Source organism: Beta vulgaris, chromosome 5 (assembly GCF_026745355.1).
Source record: "Beta vulgaris subsp. vulgaris cultivar EL10 chromosome 5, EL10.2, whole genome shotgun sequence".
NCBI lineage: Eukaryota > Viridiplantae > Streptophyta > Magnoliopsida > Caryophyllales > Amaranthaceae > Beta > Beta vulgaris.
This window is the reverse complement of record NC_079206.1, coordinates 10,547,650-10,566,292: the sequence shown is the minus strand read 5'-3', so window position 1 is coordinate 10,566,292 and position 18,643 is coordinate 10,547,650. Positions and strand designations below refer to the sequence as shown.

At 41.4% G+C, this 18,643-nt stretch overlaps 1 protein-coding gene across 1 annotated transcript; it reads left to right on the top strand.

Moving 5' to 3' along the window:
* Positions 1-3,052: 3,052 nt before the first annotated feature.
* On the top strand, positions 3,053-4,941 carry LOC130591335 (uncharacterized). Its single transcript, XM_057394610.1, has 2 exons — positions 3,053-4,343; positions 4,442-4,941. The coding sequence occupies exons 1-2, from the start codon at positions 3,698-3,700 to the stop codon at positions 4,939-4,941; spliced, it is 1,146 nt and encodes a 381-aa protein (XP_057250593.1). The 5' UTR covers positions 3,053-3,697.
* The last annotated feature ends 13,702 nt before the right edge of the window (positions 4,942-18,643 follow it).

Below are 18,643 nucleotides of genomic sequence, written 5' to 3'. Positions count from 1 at the left end.
AATCCTATATGACATGCTCTATACTCCCAAACAAATCCTTCTTTTTATATATATTGATTATCAATGATTTATTTTGTTGATTAATGAAGGCATAAAATACTTTTTTTTTTATAGGAAAATAAATGTATTAATCAAACAAGGACAACAGTACAGCATCTCTAGCTACATTAGGATAATCCTCCAGCCAAACCACCATATCATCTAACTGATGTCGAAGCTCTTTCATTCATTTTTCCAACTCGCCACATATGATAAGAGCTTTTTGACAGTATATGTTCCATCCTTCGAGAAACACCATGACCACTCATCACTGGCATCATACAATGGAATTGGGATACTTAGAATAGCCTCAACCTCTAACATTAAAAAAAAAGTTTCTTAAGTACTCTTGCTGCCATTACCCAAGAAATCTCATACCCATCAAATTAAAGGAAGTGTTAGTAATTTATACATGATACCAAAAGTGGAAGAATGAGTAACTCGATCGATCTACAGTATACTAATCTATATAATGAACATTGATAAATCAAGTCTTAAATGGCCTGATAATGATGCTAATGATATAAACACTTAAACAAATTTAAATATATGCTTCTCTTTAAGTTCTTAACAAACTACATATATATATATAAACAAGTATATGCGTCCTCAGCCTAACTATATACTACAATAATCACAAGTCATAATATCACTCCCGAACATCTTGAAGTTGATACTCTAGCAGTCTGATCTACGCTTAACAATTGCAATTGCTATGTGAAGCCTCTCGTTAGACCGAAACGACACAAGCCGAATAATATCGTCTACCTTTAGATTATGCTCTTCCCTAAGGTGACGCCATCCATGTTTCAACGCATATCTCCATCCTGGCTCGTTGTTGTTGTTGTTCTTCTTCTTGCTGTTTTTGCTCTTCTTTTTAGCAGGGTAGTTCCATCTACTTAGCTGCAAATCATACTCAGATGACTCTATGATCACCTTTACGTCTATCTTGGCCTTTCTATAGGGATCAACATTCTGTTGAAGTAGTAGTTCCTCTTCTTTTGTCAAAAACGGAGCAAGAATATGCCTTACTGGTAGGGGTGAAAGTTATTCGGATAAAATCCAAAATCCAATCCAATCCAATCCAAATTAGTAATTCGGATCGGATTCGAACTGTGTTCGGATTGGATTCGGATTGAGAATTTTTGAAAAATTGGATTTTCGGATCGGATGGGATTGAGGGTAATTGGATCCAAAAATCCAATATAACCGAATAGTAATATGCCTTGTATTATGTATTTGGATTGGGCTTAAGTGCTTAACTGATTTTTTATTATAAAAAAACCTACTCCATAGTCCAATACACATAGAACTTCAATCCTTCCCCTAAAGCACTAACTGCACTTAATTCCTCATTTCCTAAATCTACTAGGCTGCTGTTGTGCTTAATTTATTTCATCGAAAAATTAAAGTTTTAAAAAAATCGGATTTTCGGATTGGATCCAATCTAGAGTATGAAATTTCGGATTGGATCGGATCGGATTGAAACCCTAATTGGTTTGGATTCGGATTGAAAAATTGAAATCCAAATTTTATTCGGATCGGATTGGATTAGGCCCTAATCCAAACCGCACACCGAACTTTCACCCCTACTTACTGGCATTGACAATCGCGTTTGGTGATCATCAGCATCAGTATTTGTAAGCTTCCTATCCTCCATAATTATTATGAAATCTCTTGCATCGTTATTGTTTCGGTTTGAAACGGTTAGCGTCCTCGCAAGAGTCCGCCAAGTCTTGAGAGCTCACGTCCTTGCTGGAAAGCTGCACAAGATGCAAACGTAAACTACCCTCGGGGTGGTTTTGAGGAAACCCCCTCCGACGCTCAAGTCAGATATTTGGACCACTAGGATGTAGAGAGAGAAATAAGAGAGAGAGAGAGAAGCTATTTTCAGTGTGTAAGAGAATGTACCTGCAGAATAGTACCATTGGGGTATTTATAGAAGTACTATTCCTCTGACAGACGTATAATCCTTTGACACGTGTAGGGCTATGACGCATTTGACAGGTGGGAAGATTCCCTCTATTTTGTCTTGTTAGGCGTCCGCCAACACTGCCGGTCCTAGGGGATGAACTGGCTCGAACGGTGCTTTTAATGGTTTTATTGTACTCGCGTCCATAATCTTATTCGCGGTCATAGATGAGAAGGTCGTTAATGAACTTGGGTTATACCCATACAACTAGCCCCCCAGCATCTTTTGTGGTCGCGATCACTGAAGATGTTGTCGGATGGACGCGGACATTTTTGCGACGGTATTTTTATATTTCTTTTTACTTTTGTCTTGATCTTTTGTCCTTTCTTAATGGGGTAGGTTTGTGGAGTGCCACGTGTCGTCGTAGGGAGTTGAAGAATTTCGAAAAGTTAATGATTACCTTTTCCGAAAATCCCGCCCAAATGCTTTAGTAGGTTTTAGTGTAGTTTCGACACTTGGCACGCATCTGAGAGGAAGTTGAAGAGTTTACTTAATCTTGGCCATTCATCCTGGTATAAAAGCAAAAGGCGGTTTACTTTTGGAATTTTTTATCCTCTTACTTACAAAAAACCCCTTTCTTCTTCCTCTTGCTCTTCTGACTTAGCCCCCATTGTTCGAACTTCTTTTTCTCCAAAACTCGATTTCTAGTGCTTGGTTCTTGCTGAAAAGTTCGCCATTTTCTTAGTTTCTTCGTCTCGGTTCTTGTGATACTAAGAATTTCGCATTTTTCCGACTTGCATTGTCTGGGTTTGCACTTTGCTTTGGCTTTTGTGGTTCTCTGAGTTTAAAGTTTTCAGCTTTCAAGGTTGCTCTTGCTGTGTTGGAGTTTTGCCTGTCTTTTCCGGCGACTTCTGCTCTTTGTTGCCTCATTTTTTCCGGCGACCTTATATTTCCACGTAACTCTATAATTTCTCTTCTCCTTTTCTTAAATCTTTTTTCGCGTTTTCGTCGTCATGTCGGACTTGTCTGATAGCCAAAATGTTTTCGTCGAAGTTTTTTAACTGAAAGTGATCCCTCTTCTCCTTCTGTTGGTCCAAACTCTGAGCCTGAAAATAGCCCTGTTGGGAGAACTAGGCTGTTAGCGGACATACCCCCACAACTGATAGAGAAAGGGAATTAAGGTCTAAGTTTCTTAACGACCCATCCACTCCTGAGGAGCAAAATTTGACTTTAAGGTATTTGACCGCTAGCCAAAGCGGCGATAAGCAGACGCTTAGGGAACTTAGGCACCAGATTCTGGCTAGGCGTACCCGTAGACATCCGCCAGCCGATGCCGTCCCTGGGCTTGATGTCCCCCCCCCCCTTAGGGAGCATGCTTGGTTAGATAGCTTGGCGGATGCGGGTGTGAGGGTCCCGTCCAACTTTTACGACCGCTTGCAGGAGTCAGTCACTCCTAATCCTCCTATTATTGATCTAGGTGACGACAGCGATTCTCCTGATAGCATGGCTCGAGGAGACGATAAGGAGGCTACCTACCAGCGTCGGACTGACGCCTCTGCTTCGAAGGCTCCCATGGTTGAAGAGGTTTCCCGGACTGAGGAGGAAAATGAGACGGGGCCTGGGACGGGAGCTCTTTAGCTTCCGGAAGATGATTGTAACGGCCCCCTTTCAGTAGAGATAGATGAGCCCTGGCGCCGTGATGCTTTAGAGCTGCACTATCCTCGAGTGGCTCGGAATTTGTATCATATGCCGGATTCTTACCGGCTGGTCGTGCCGTCCGAGGGATCTGTCGTCACTGACTGCCCTCCCGGCCATGTGGCTGTCTACACTCACCACTTCGAGTTCGGCCTTCGCTTCCCTTTGGACTCTTTTTTGGTGGATATCTTAAAGGCCTTTAACGTCTGTTTGGCTCAGCTGACTCCTCTAGCCATCCGCAACATCATCGCGTACATCTGGGTGGTACGCTTTCTCGATTTCCCCCAGACTCTAAATTTGTTTCGCCATCTTCATTGGTTGAAGAAGAACGGGTCTTCCCGTCTGGCTGGATGGTGGTCCATCATGACGGCCGACAAAAAGATGACGGTCCAACCTAAAATGACCAGCTTGAAGGGTTGGCAAGATGCCTTCTTTTGGGTACGGGTACCAGATGACTTTCCTGTACGCCGTCATTTTACAGAGCCTGCCCCTCATATGGAGCTTCTGCCTCTGAAGCCGCTAACTAAGGAAGAGTTGGTGGCATATGATTACTTTGCATCAGCCGACTACGACACCACCTATGATGACGGGAAGACGGTTAGGACTAAAGAGCCTTCAACCTGGCTTCCCCATACAAAGTACATCCTGGGAGATAGACCTTTGTCGGCTCTCCTTCTATCTCCGGCTTATGAAAATGGTAAGTGGTGTTGTCGGATTGGTCCGTCTGACGACTTGTTATTTGTTTCATGTACATATGTATTCCCTTTTAACCCTTTTGGTTCATTTCTTTTGCAGGCCTTGACCACCTTGACCTTGACGCTCTCGGCGTTGACAGTGAGCATCGGCCGTTAACACATTTGCCCGCTCCTCCCTCATCTGACTACTTAACCATGCACAGCTCTACCAACGGGCGTCGAGGAGGAAACCGCCACGGCCCTCAGAACCTTCGGAGGAGGGGTCGCGGCGCGTCCACCAGTGTTCGCGTCCCAATTGCTGCCGCTACTTCAAATGCCCCTCCATCCCCTGCTGTTCCTTTGCGGTCCTCTGCCACTCGGACCGTCAATAGAGGTGCTATAAACAGGAGGCGCACCAGGGAGCCAACCGTTGATGACTCTGCTGCCAACAAAAGGCAAGCAACTGAAGAGCCTGGCGCCTCTGCTGCTAATGAGGTGGTGCAGGTGGAGGATCTGGACCCGAATACCTCTGAAGGTATTCAGGGAGAGGGTGGCCTTGATGCCGGCCTGGGTAATGCTGGCGGCACTTCGCTGCTTTCTCGGTCCACCTCCCAACCTTAGCAAAGAAGCAATCATGGGTGACGTAAACAACACAAATCAAGGATCCAAGGATAAGGATGTCGGCCAGACCTCGTCGCAGCCAGTCATCACTGGGGCGATGGGAAACCCACAATTCAACTACCAATCTCCCGAGGGACAGACACCAAATAGTAACGTACCTCTCAATTTAGCTCAGCTAAGTCAATTCTCACCTGAACAGCTGCAAACTGTAGCTTCTTTCATTCAAATGTTGACTGCCAACCCCCAACAAAGCACACCCAATCAACCTGCTGGCGGTGCACGTAAGTGACCACTGGCCACGGCCGGTAGGAACGCGGACGGCACCCCTCTTCGAAAAATGCGATCTTTGAACCCTAGTGGACGAGAGATGGAAAAAAGGATTGATCAGTCAAACTATGAAGAAGACATTCTGGAGACAGAAGAATTGTATCATTCAGAGGAAGAGGCCCAGGGTGGCTCCCGTCGTGAGTACAGTGCCTCAGGCGCTAGTAACTATTCGATGGGGGTCACCTATTCATTAAGCCTAAGCTCTCCCCCTTCACTATGGATATTTTGAATCATCCAATGACGAGAATCAAGATGCCAACCTCCAAGTATGATGGCACTTCGGATCCAGATGACCACGTGGCTGCTTATGAAGGCCACATGTTCCTTTACACTGATGTGGACGCCATATGGTGCAAGGTCTTCCCGTCCACATTGACAGGCATAGCCCAGACATGGTTCAAAAGTCTAAAGCCAGGTAGCATCTCTAGCTTCTCCCAGTTGTCGTCCACATTCAGTACTCACTTTGTCAGTAATAGACGTCGCGAGCGTACTACGGGAGAATTATTGTCTGTCAAGCAGGGGGCCAATGAAAGTTTAAGGGACTATATCGGTCGCTTTAATGTTGAAGCCGTTTCAATTCCACGCTTACAGCAAGATGTAGCGGTGCTAGCCTTAATGACTGGCCTCAAGGAGGGGTCACCATTTCGAAATTATCTGGGTCGTAAATCTTACACCACTCTGGGTCCCGTCCTGGGTAAAGCAAATGATTATATCAGAGGGGAGGGTTTGACAAAGATGTGGGTAACCGTGAATCTGAGAGGAAAGAGGATAAGCAAAAGAAAGATAAGGGCCGTGAATCTGATCGCGCCCGAGATGATAGACGACAAGAGTCACATATGGTAAAAAGGGGGGACGACCGAGAAAGGGATGGTGAGAGGTATGACCGCGATCGTAGGGATCGTGAAAGGAGTGGTCGGGAAGGAGGTGAGCGCAAAGACAAATTTGACGCGTACACCCAACTGACTACCTCAAGAAGTCAGATCTTTTTGAAGAACAAGGATAGCGACAAATGGCAGCGTCCTAAACCTATGTTCCACAAAAATCGTGATAAAAGCAAATGGTGTGATTTCCATGGGGATCACGGCCATGTCACGGAAGATTGTCGTCATTTGAAAGATAATCTAGAAGATTTGTTAAGAAGAGGCTATTTCAGCCAATATAAGCACAGACGAAAGAAGGAGATCTGGTAAAACCAATCAACAAGAACGTTCAATCAAGGATCAGTGAAATTCACGTCATCAGTGGCGGACCTATTCATGGAGGTAGTGTGAATGGAGCTAAAGCCAGCCTGAAAGAATTCAGGCACCAAGTCAATTTCAATGAAAGCATGAAATGGAGGCATCCGCCAGCCATGCCGGCAATGACTTTCACACTAAAAGACGCAGAGCATGTGGTTTTCCCTCATGATGACCCATTGGTGGTCACTCTAAGAATTTCGAATTGTTTGGTCCATAGGATCCTGGTAGACGGTGGAAGCTCAGCTAACATCCTGTATCTCTCAACGTTCGAAAAATTGATGATAGGACGGGAATACTTGAAGCCTGTCCGGTATCCTGTAATTGGGTTCACCGGGGCGTCCGTAACTCCGGAGGGTTTGGTGAGCCTCCCGGTCCGGATAGGAGACGGCAGTGAAGTTCGGGATGTCATGACCGAATTTGTGGTGGTAGACGTTCCTGGGCCTACAACGCCATAGTGGGACGTCCTCTGATACATGATGTCCAGGGTATCGTTTCCACTTATCATCTGACAATGTTGTACGTTACCAATGAGGGGACGACAGCTAAGCTGAGGGGGAACCAGGAGGCAGCAAAGTCATGCTATTTGACAACCCTGAAACAGCCAGCTAGGAGGATGCCAGTGGAAGAAGCAAATCCACCCGGAAGAAAGCAAAGAAGGGCTCAAAGAAGGGCCGCGATGAATGAACAAGGAGAGAAAGAATCAGAGAAAGATAAGGATGAGATGATGGAAATATCAATGGAGGAGTTAGAGGCCAGGCCAGAGGATACGCCAAGGCCAAAGCCTGATGGGGAAACTCAGCAAGAAATGCTGGCGGAAGATCCGGCGAGGACGGTGGCTGTAGGGACAGATATAGATCCGGAGGTGAGGATCAATTTGGTGGCACTCTTAAGAGAGAATGCAGACGTCTTCGCGTTCTCCGCTGATGAGATGCCAGGGATAGACCCCTCTGTAATTGTCCATCGCTTAAATGTGGATAGTGCCGTCCGTCCAATCAAGCAGAAGAAAAGAAATTTTTCGGCAGACAAGAATAAAGCCATAAAGGAGGAGGTAGATAAATTGTTGGCGGCAGGATTTATCGAGCCGTGTGACTACCCAGAATGGTTGGCTAACGTCGTTATGGTAAAGAAAGCGAACGGCCAATGGAGAATGTGTGTGGACTTCACGGATCTCAATAGGGCCTGCCCAAAAGATTGCTATCCTTTGCCTAGGATAGACCAGTTAGTAGATTCTACTAGCGGCCATGCTCTGCTCAGCTTTATGGATGCATTCTCAGGATATCATCAAATCAGTTTACTCGGAGCAGATAGAAAGAAGACGGCATTTATAACAGACTGTGGAGTTTACAATTATAAGGCGATGCCTTTTGGGCTTCGTAATGCCGGAGCCACTTACCAGAAGTTGGTCGATAAAGTGTTTGCGGATCAGAGAGGCAGAAACATAGAAGCTTATGTTGACGACTCCATTGTCAAAAGTAAATCTGACCGCGAGCACCTAGAGGACTTGGCTGAAACGTTTAGAACGCTGAGAAGATACCAGATGAAGCTTAATCCTAAAAAATGTGTGTTTGGAGTGAAGGCTGGGAAGTTTCTTGGTTTTCTTGTTAGCAAAAGGGGAATAGATGCGAATCCGGAAAAGATTCAGGCAATCATGACCTTGCCAGAACCTAAGGGGGTGAAAGACATCCAAAGGTTAACAGGAAGAATGGCGTCACTTACCCGATTTATCTCCAAGTCAGCCGACAAGGCCTTGCCTTTCTTCGCTCTGTTGAGGGGAAACAAAAAGTTCGATGGGGGGAAGACCAGAGCAAAGCCTTCGGCTGTGAAAGAGCACTTGAAAAAATTACCTACAATCACAAGACCGAGACAGGGGACGTACTGCATTGTATGTTTCAGCGTCACCAAAGACGGTCGCGGCCGTACTATTGGTGGAGAAGGAGAAACGACAGTGCCCCATATACTTTATAAGTCATATCCTTAACGGCCCAGAAAGCCGTTACCAGTTGGTAGAAAAGATGGCCTTGGCAGTCATCATAGCAGCCAGGAAACTCAGGCCATACTTCGATTGTCATCCCATCCAGGTGCTCACAAATCAACCACTGGAAAAAGCTCTTCAGAAGATGGATAGCTCGGGTCGTCTGCTGAAATGGGCCGTAGAGCTATCTGAGTAGATATTCAATACAAGCCCAGAACCGCCATTAAAGCTCAGGCCTTGGCGGATTTCATGGTAGAGGCCTCGTATGAAGAAGAAGAAATAGAGCAGAAAGAAAGTTGGCTATTGGAAGTAGATGGATCCGCTGCTGATAGCGGCTTAGGAGCCGGTATAGTAATGACAAGCCCGGAAGGTAACACTTTTCAATACGCTATCAGATTCGGTTTCCCAGCATCAAACAATGAAGCGGAATATGAAGCAGCCATAGCTGGTCTAAGAATGTGCTTGGCGGCTGGAGCCAAGCAAGTAATACTAAAGACTGACTCTCAATTGGTTAGCGGCCAGCTCAAAGGGGACTTTGAAGTTAGAGGAGTAAACATGGCGAAGTATGTGCAGAAGGCAAAAGAGTTGATAGCTCAGCTTCGGCGTTTCGAAGTACAGGCCATACCGCGAGCGGAGAACGCAAAAGCAGATGCTCTTTCTAAGCTAGCCAGCTCCAATTCATTCAACGTTGAAAGGACGGTCACCATAGACATGCAAAAAGACAAGAGCATTTTAGAAGAGATTGTGACCGTCAACATGGTAAACCAGCAGGGGGAATGGTTCAGTGAGCTGGTGGCGTACAAACTGACTGGGGTACTCCCAAGCAATCCCTTCGCCGCGAAGAAGTTAAGACGACAGGCAAACTGGTACATCATATATAGGGACGAGCTATACAGAAAGTCATTTAGCCTGCCTCTACTAAAATGCGCAACGGCATGGGAAGCGAAGAAGATACTGGAAGAAATACATGAGGGTATTTGCGGTAATCACATCGGAGGAAAAGCTTTAGCGTTAAAGGCGCTAAGGGCAGGGTTCTACTGGCCAACCATGCTGGCGGATGCTCAGAGCTATGTCAAAAAATGTGATAAGTGTCAAAGATTTGCTCCCGTCATCAACAGACCAGCCAATGATCTGCAGCCCATATTTTGTCCCATCCCGTTTGCGCAGTGGGGGATGGATATCCTGGGGCCGTTTACAAAGGCAACCGGGGGAAGGAAGTTCTTGATAGTGGGCATAGATTACTTCACAAAGTGGATAGAAGCGGAACCGACAGTTCAAATTAAAGCCCACCAAGTCAAGAGATTCATTTGGCAGAATATAATGACAAGATTTGGAATCCCCATGGCTATTGTTTTCGACCATGGCGTCCAGTTCGACTGTCGTCCAATTCAAGCTTTCCTGACAGAGTACAGGGTAAAGTTCGCATACTCAGCTGTGTGCCACCCCCAAAGCAATGGTCAAGCGGAGGCCGCGAATAAACAAATCCTAAACGCCCTAAAGAAGAAGCTGGATGAATTTAAGGGAAAATGGGCAGATATGGTGCCTGCCGTCCTATGGTCGAACAGAACAACAGAGAAAGAAGCGACGGGAGAAAATCCTTTCAAACTGGCTTTTGGAGCAGAAGCAGTGCTGCCGGTCGAGGTGGGTCTGCCCTCATACCGGGTGAAATATCAGGATCTAGGCGCGAATGAACAGGCTCTCAAGGAAAGTCTGGATTTCCTACCTGAGGTAAGGCTCATGGCGGAGTTAAGAGCAGCTGCTTATAAGGACAGAATCAGTAAAGCCTACAACAAGAGAGTCTGGGAAAGGCAGCTGGAGGTCAATGATCTCGTCCTCAGGAGAACAGCCGCCACTGGTAAAGCACATGCTGAAGGGAAGCTAACTGCGAACAGGGAAGGCCCATATGTAATCGCTCAGAAGATAGGCCCCGGTTCCTTTATCCTTAAAGATATGGACGGAAAAGAGCTCAAGAACTGCTGGAACGCGGATGTTCTGAAAAAGTATTATGTGTAGGGAATAATTGTAATTGGCCGAGAGCCTTTGATTGAATTACGTAAATAATATAACCTACACCAGCGTTCCGATAAATTCTCTTGTTTGTTATTGTATCATATCTTTGTTAACGTCTATGGAAAAAATAAGTGCACTAACGGTCATATGACAGACCTAGCATACCAAAATAAAGCCATATAACAGGCTAAGTGCGTTAACGGTCATATGACAGACCTAGCACACCAAAATAAAGCCATATAACAGGCTAAGTGCGTTAACGGTCATATGACAGACCTAGCACACAAAATAAAGCCATATAACAGGCTAAGTGCGTTAACGGTCATATGACAGACCTAGCACACAAAATAAAGCCATATAACAGGCTAAGTGCATTAACGGTCATATGACAGACCTAGCACACGAACAAAGCCATATAACAGGCTAAGTGTATTAGCAGTCAGATGATAAACCCTACACCTAAGTTGAAGACATAATCAAAGCCGGATACGACGAACATTTTGAACGCGAAATAACAAGGAAGAATAAAAGCAGGAAATACGACAAGCTGCATAAATAGACAAAAGTACTTTATAGATTAAAAGCTACTGGCTTGGCGGCCTTCTCATCTATGACCGCGAATAAGATTATGGACGCGAGTACAATAAAACCATTAAAAGCACCGTTCGAGCCAGTTCATCCCCTAGGACCGGCAGTGTTGGCAGACGCCTAACAAGACAAAATAGAGGGAATCTTCCCACCTGTCAAATGCGTCATAGCCCTACACGTGTCAAAGGATTATACGTCCTGTCAGAGGAATAGTACTTCTATAAATACCCCAATGGTACTATTCTGCAGGTACATTCTCTTACACACTGAAAATAGCTTCTCTCTCTCTCTCTTATTTCTCTCTCTTCATCCTAGTGGTCCAAATATCTGACTTGAGCGTCGGAGGGGGTTTCCTCAAAACCACCCCGAGGGTAGTTTACGTTTGCATCCTGTGCAGCTTTCCAGCAAGGACGTGAGCTCTCAAGACTTGGCGGACTCTTGCGAGGACGCTAACCATTTCAAACCGAAACAATTATATTTCATATTAATTCGAATATGATCCATCAACGATCCTAACTTATCATCACCTGGTGGTGGTACATTAGGAATCAACGTGCGCGTAGTTTTTCTGCTTTTCTTGGCATTCACTTGATGTTGATCGGAAGTTGGAGATGTTTCTGGTAATTGGGAAGAAACCATATAAGCACAATAACGCTTCTTAGGTGGGAGGAGTTTGTTATTTTCATTGATGTTGCCTGTTGGTAGAGTGTAGGGATTCAGATTCCGCCATATAAGCATAAGAACGCTTCTTAGGAGGGAGGCGTACTAGTGTCAGTGTGTTAATCTCATCGCTGTTGGTAGAGCGTAGCGATCCCGAATTCGATTCCGCCATTATAGAAACAAGCAAGAGGGCTTAATTACAGAAACTAGAAAGGGACGAAGAGAAGTAGCTAGGGTTGAATGAAACTTGAGGGTTTGAAATTTTTTTGGAAGGAAGAAATAATGTGTGTGGGTAAGTAATTGGTGCATGAAAGAGTTAAAGGAGGGGGTATGTAATATATATGGTGTAGAAAAATACCGAAAGAATGTAGGAACACTACTAACACTAACATTAGGATTCATGTTGATATATAGATGAGTTACTTGGTGCCCAAGAGTAAAATTGTACTTTCCGAAAGATACATTAAGAGATGATCATTGTTAGTAAACGATTTAACTTAGGCGGTCACTGTTTTTGTTCCAAAATCATAATCCAACTAGGCAACAATGTAAGTATGTAACTACCAATATTATCTCTTATGTCCTACTAAGCTATTGTCCTATCTAAGTAATTTGTTAATGAAGAGATTAATTTAGTGATCACAAGCTCATAGATAAAGGCCATTGTATAATAATTTTATCGAAAAATATAATAATTTTACGCATGAAGGGCTGCGTTTTTTTGTTAAAAGCGCAACCCTTCGTTGTGAAGGGCTGCGTTTGAAAAGCGCAGCCCTACTTAGAAAGTGAAGGGCTGTTATGGAAAGGGCTACTGTCAAAAAACGCAGCCCTATGGGCCTTTTTTAGCGCAACCCTTCCTTATTTTTCCACTAGTGTTGATTAAAGAATGAGGTTTGGAGGGTAAATCATTTCACCCATCACCCATGCGTGCGAAATCATATGTGAAGTGTTTCTATCTAGAAATTAAGGATCACTAATGTGTGCTAAGTAGGATTGTGCCCCAAGAGCGTTCGCCTGAATTAATTGTCCGTACGTCGAAAACCTAAAAAAGACAGTTAGACTACCAAGGGGGTTGTTTCGGGATCACCCCTCCGACGCTCAAGTCAGTTGATGATTGAGGTAGAGAGAGAAAGTCTAGAGAGAGATGCTCTAGTTTGTTAGGTGAGAATTGAATACATGTTCATTGATGAAACTGGTGATATTTATAGTGTTGGGATTCCCAAACAGGAAGCATTGATGGGATGAGCTTCGTTGGGATTAATGGCAATGTTGCCTTTTCAGGCAATTACTTTTTCAACCATATCAGTCGATCCACAAGCTAAGCCACCTGGAGCTATTGGGACCCACCATGCCACCTATGTGGCCACCCACTAGTAGAAAAACAATTATTTGTGTTGACCGAAGTGCGTCGGATCCAAAGCAAAACGACGCAAAAGTGTTACTTGTGTCGCACTTGAAGAAGAGTGCGACGCACATCATGGGTAAATGAGCACCAAGATGAGCTATCTGCGTCGCATGCAACAAAAGTGTGTTGCAAAAGCCCAATTTGCGTCGGACCACGTGGCAAATACGATGCAAATCATCTTTCACTATCGGCGTCGCATCATACTTTAGTGCGTTGCAAAAGCCTAAATTGCATCGGACCTCATGACCCATACGACGCAGATTCGCGGCCCATCCAAATATTTAACCTAAAAACTCTCACTACTCACCGCGCCGCATTTCGTTCGTTCCTTCTTTCCTTCGATCTCCATCTAATCGCACTACCATAAAAACTCCTCTCTCTCTCTATCTCTCCCTCCCTCCCTCCCTCACTCAACCCTAAAAGCTCCTCTCTCTCTAAACCTAAGAAAACCAGCCGTTTTCAAGTTCAAGTTCAAGAAAACCAACAACATCAATTCAAGTTCACTTCGAACACATCAATTCAAGTTCTCAAGTTCACTTTGAACACATCAACAACCGTTTTCCGGCGAGATTTTAGACCTTCAGCGAACGAACACGTAATTAAAGAAGAGCAGCGAACGAAAATGGAAACAAAAATTGCAAATTCTCGCCGAAAAATTTATCTTATTCAGGTTCTTTTCAATTCTCTTGTAATTATGAATTTCTTTGTTTTGCTAAAAATAAATTATTTCTGGTATTTTTTCTTTTTAATTTCTGGTATAAATTTCTGGTATTTTTTCTTTATAATTTATGGTATAAATTTCTGGTATTTTTTCTTTTTAATTACCAGATCTGCAGACCAAGATTTTATATTTCGAATTTAAAGTGAACGTAAATTCGAAGAAGAGTAGCGATCGAACAAAAATTCGAAGAAAAGATGTTCATTATTTTTGTTTAATTCCTTTGTTAGTTTGTTTGGATTTTTTATAGTTTGTTCAGATTTTTGATAGTTGTTTAGATTTTGATAGTTCATATTTTGGCTAATTCTTTTGTTAATTTCATGATTTTGATAGTTCATTATTTTTGTATGATTTCATGATTTGCAAATTTAGTTTGTTGTAAATTTTGGAATGAGGGTAAAATTCAGTCTGCAAATGGAACGAAGTATTATGGATTATTATTAATTTGCAAATTATTTGATTTTTTTATATATATAATGACGATTTGCGTCGCACCTAAGGGGTTATGCGACGCAAATTTATTTTTTTATAGTTAATTTTGGCTGATTTGCGTCGCACATTGATGGAGAAGCGACGCAGATGCTTGATTTGCGTCGCACCGTATACAACGTGCGACGCAAATAGGTAAAAAATATGCGTCGTTTCCATATATGACGCGGACCAATTTTAGGTCATCTGCATCGAGACCTATGTCGTCTGACCCAAGTCCGACGCAAATAGCGGTCCTAGGTCCGACGCAAATCGACCTTTTTCTACTAGTGACTTTTGATGATGTGGCGTAGATATTGAGCGGGCCCACAAATGAGCCAAATATGAAGCATGACTTATAAGACTTCCTCCGTTCTGTTTTAAATGAAACATGGGGTTAAATGACACTATTAATTGATCGATTTTGACTCCAATTTATCGGCATTATATAAAGAAAAACATATTCAAGTGAGATCTTGTTAGATTCGTCTCGATGCATACTATCAAATCATAACTTTTTTATATATTTTTTACGTGTATAAACCTAAAGATATTAATGATTAAAGAAGCGCATTGAGTGGCATGAAAAAACAAACGTTTCATTTAAAACAGAAAGGAAGAAGTAGTAAAATTTAAAAAATTAGGTTATTTTTCATGAACATGTAGGTATAAAAATGTTAATGCATTCTGAAAATGCTTGAATTATAGTAATTAGATTACAAAAATATTCACATGAAAGGGAATCCCCATTTTATACAACTTTCATCAATAAAATTGATTTTTTTTTCTTCTCTTGGTGAATTTCTTTGCAAGAATAATAATGGCTTGTAGTTCTTTATACTAATGAAGTGTCGAAGTTTTTTATCCGCCAAGTTGCGTTATATAACTACTCCTACTTCACTATGAGAAGAGGCCCTATCAGGCCTGTATACTGCAATAATTTCTCATATTAGGTGAATCCTAAGTCGACCACAATAAATGAAAATATATCAGAGCAAATGTTTCCCAACTTAGATTTTCGAAGTACGCCAAAGAAATTTATGGTATGACTACCCCAACACAAACAACACGAACTCATGCTTAAACAAAATTGTGGTAGATTTACGACAATAAAAAGTGGAATATATTAAATTATACTCCCTCCGTTTCCTAAAGATCTTCACTCTTTTACTTTATTCTTTATTTGGAAGTTTTTTCCCCTTTTTACCCTCTCATGTCTCTATCATATGGTTCACCATTACATTATTAATTCAATTTTACTCCATTTTGTACAAGTGTGAGAAATAATTGTGTTAACCTGTTGTAGGTTAACCTGGCATTCAATATATATAGTGTTTACAATACAAACCTATGACTATGAAAGTACCCTTCTACCCTTTACAATATAATATTATCCCTTTACATATAATATTATCCAATACATTTCTCTTTCCTACTTTAACCCCTTTTTTTATTTGATTATTTATCTTAACCCCTTTCTCTCTCCTACTTTACCCACCCCACACCCCCACACAAGTGGATCCTCCTTGGTATATGTAGGAACAGTAACAAGGAAGATCTTTAGGAAACAGAAGTAGTAGTAGTTGATAGAAGCTACGTAAATTGATCAGAAATTGTACCATATTGTTTTGATTTTTGTTTATTTACTGTTCTCAGTTTAACATTAGATTAATTTTTTTAAAAAAAGAAGAAGAAGCTGAATTAGGCATTAAACTTAAAATCCGAAAAATGCATATATTATAAATTTATAATGAAGACTGCTCTCTAATAAATTGCACAACACTAATTAACCACGACAATTTTTCCAATTCAACAGTAATTTAAGTTCTACAACATGTGCCAAATCTAAAAAGAATGATTTAAGTTCTACTACATGTGCCAAATCTAAAAAAATGATTTCAAATGATATAGAAAGCAAATTTTGATATATACAAAATCAAGTAAATTATATTATAAAATGGAGGATTAAAGTGTTGCGAATTTCAAATTATAACAAATTAAAAGAAACGATTATGATTTGAGTTCAAATTCAGATTATAAAGCTTCAAAAATCAACTACATTTAATCAAATTAAAATTGTAGCAACTACTCAATTTAACACAAGCTCAAGCTGTAAAACAAACCAATCAACGCATGCTAATACGAATTCAAATTTTAATAAAAAAAAAAAAAAAAAACATTACTTTCTTATGGCAATAAAAAAAACATTACTTGAGTATGTGATACATCACATAGGAGCTAGACAAGCTGATTGTAGGAATAATTTTCTTGATTACACGATTAAGTGTATATAGTCTTCTTTATTAGGTTGTTTCATATCATCTAACTGATGTCGAAGCTCTTTCATTTATTTTTTCCAGCTCGCCACATACATACGAAAAGAGCTTTTGACAGTATATGTTCCATCCTTCGAGAAACACCATGCATGACCACTCATCAATGGCATGATTGGCATCATACAACGGAATTGGGATACTTAGAATAGCCTCAACCTCTTACATTAAAAAAAAAAGTTTCTTAAGTACTCTTGCTGCCATTACCCAAGAAATCTCATACCCATCAAATTAAAGGAAGTGTTAGTAATTTATATATCATACCAAAAGTGGAAGAATGAGTAACTGATCGATCGATCTACAGTATACTAATCTATATAATGAACATTGATAAATCAAGTCTTAAATGGCCTGATAATAATGCTAATGATATAAACACTTAAACAAATTAAAACATATGCTTCTCTTTAAGTTCTTAACAAACTATATATAAATATAAACAAATAATGCTCAGCCTAACTATACTATATACTACCATAATATCACTCCCGAACATCTTGAAGTTGATACTCTAGCAGTCTGATCTACGCTTAACAATTGCAATTGGTATGTGAAGCCTCTCGTTAGACCGAAACGACACAAGCCGAATAATATCGTCTACCTTCAGATTATGCTCTTTCCTAAGGTGACGCCATCCATGTTTCAACGCATATCTCCATCCTGGCTCGTTGTTGTTGTTGTTCTTCTTCTTCTTGCTGTTTTTGATCTTCTTTTTAGCAGGGTAGTTCCATCTACTTAGCTGCAAATCATACTCAGATGACTCTATGATCACCTTTACGTCTATCTTGGCCTTTCTATAGGGATCAACAACATTCTGTTGAAGTAGTAGTTCCTCTTCTTTTGTCAAAAACGGAGCAAGAATCTGCCTTACTGGCATTGACAATCGCGTTTGGTGATCATCAGCATCAGTATTTGTAAGCTTCCTTTCCTCCATAATTATTCTGAAATCTCTTGCATCGTTATATTTCATATTAATCCGAATATGATCCATCAACGATCCTAACTTATCATCACCTGGTGGTGGTACATGTACATCATTAGGAATCAACGTGCGCGTAGTTTTTCTGCTTTTCTTGGCATTCACTTGATGTTGATCGGAAGTTGGAGATGTTTCTGGTAATTGGGAAGAAACCATATAAGCACAATAACGCTTCTTAGGTGGGAGGAGTTTGTTATTTTCATTGCTGTTGGTAGAGCGTAGGGATTCAGATTCTGCCATATAAGCATAAGAACGCTTCTTAGGTTGGAGGCGTACTAGTGTGTTATTCTCATCGCTGTTGGTAGAGCGTAGCGATCCCGAATTCGATTCCGCCATTATAGAAACAAGCAAGAGGGCTTAATTACAGAAACTAGAAAGGGACGAAGAGAAGTAGCTAGGGTTGAATGAAACTTGAGGGTTAGAAATTTTTGTTTGGAAGGAAGAGATAGTGTGTGTGTAAGTTCGTTAGTGAATGAAAGAGTTAAAGGAGGGGGTATGTAATATATTATATATAGCCAACATAAATACCGAGAGAATGTAGGAATACTACTAACACTAACATTAGGATTCATGTTGATATATAGATGAGTTACTTGGTGCCCAAGAGTAAAATTGTATTTTCCGAAAGATACATTGAGAGATGATCATTGTTAGTAAACAATTTAACTTAGGCGGTCACTGTTTTTGTTCCAAAATCACAATCCAACTAGGCAACAATGTAAGTATATATGTAACTACCAATATATAATAACCTTATTTAGTGTATGGATTTCTCCTATACTATAGAGATAGGATTATCTCTTATGTCCTACTAAGCTATTGTCCTATCTAAGTAATTTGTTAATGATGAAGAGATTAATTTAGTGATCACAAGCTCATAATAAAGGCCATTGTATAATAATTTTATCGAAAAATATAATGATATTAACAACAAAATTCATTTTACTTTTTAAAATAACTATCTAATAATTTTTTTGTATTGTTACCATTACTTTTTGCACGTA

Coding starts and splice junctions, on each gene's coding strand:
- LOC130591335 (XM_057394610.1), top strand. CDS start 3,698: ATGCCGGATTCTTACCGGCTGGTCGTGCCGTCCGAGGGATCTGTCGTC. Junction 4,344..4,441: donor ATCTCCGGCTTATGAAAATG/GTAAGTGGTGTT, acceptor TTTCTTTTGCAG/GCCTTGACCACCTTGACCTT.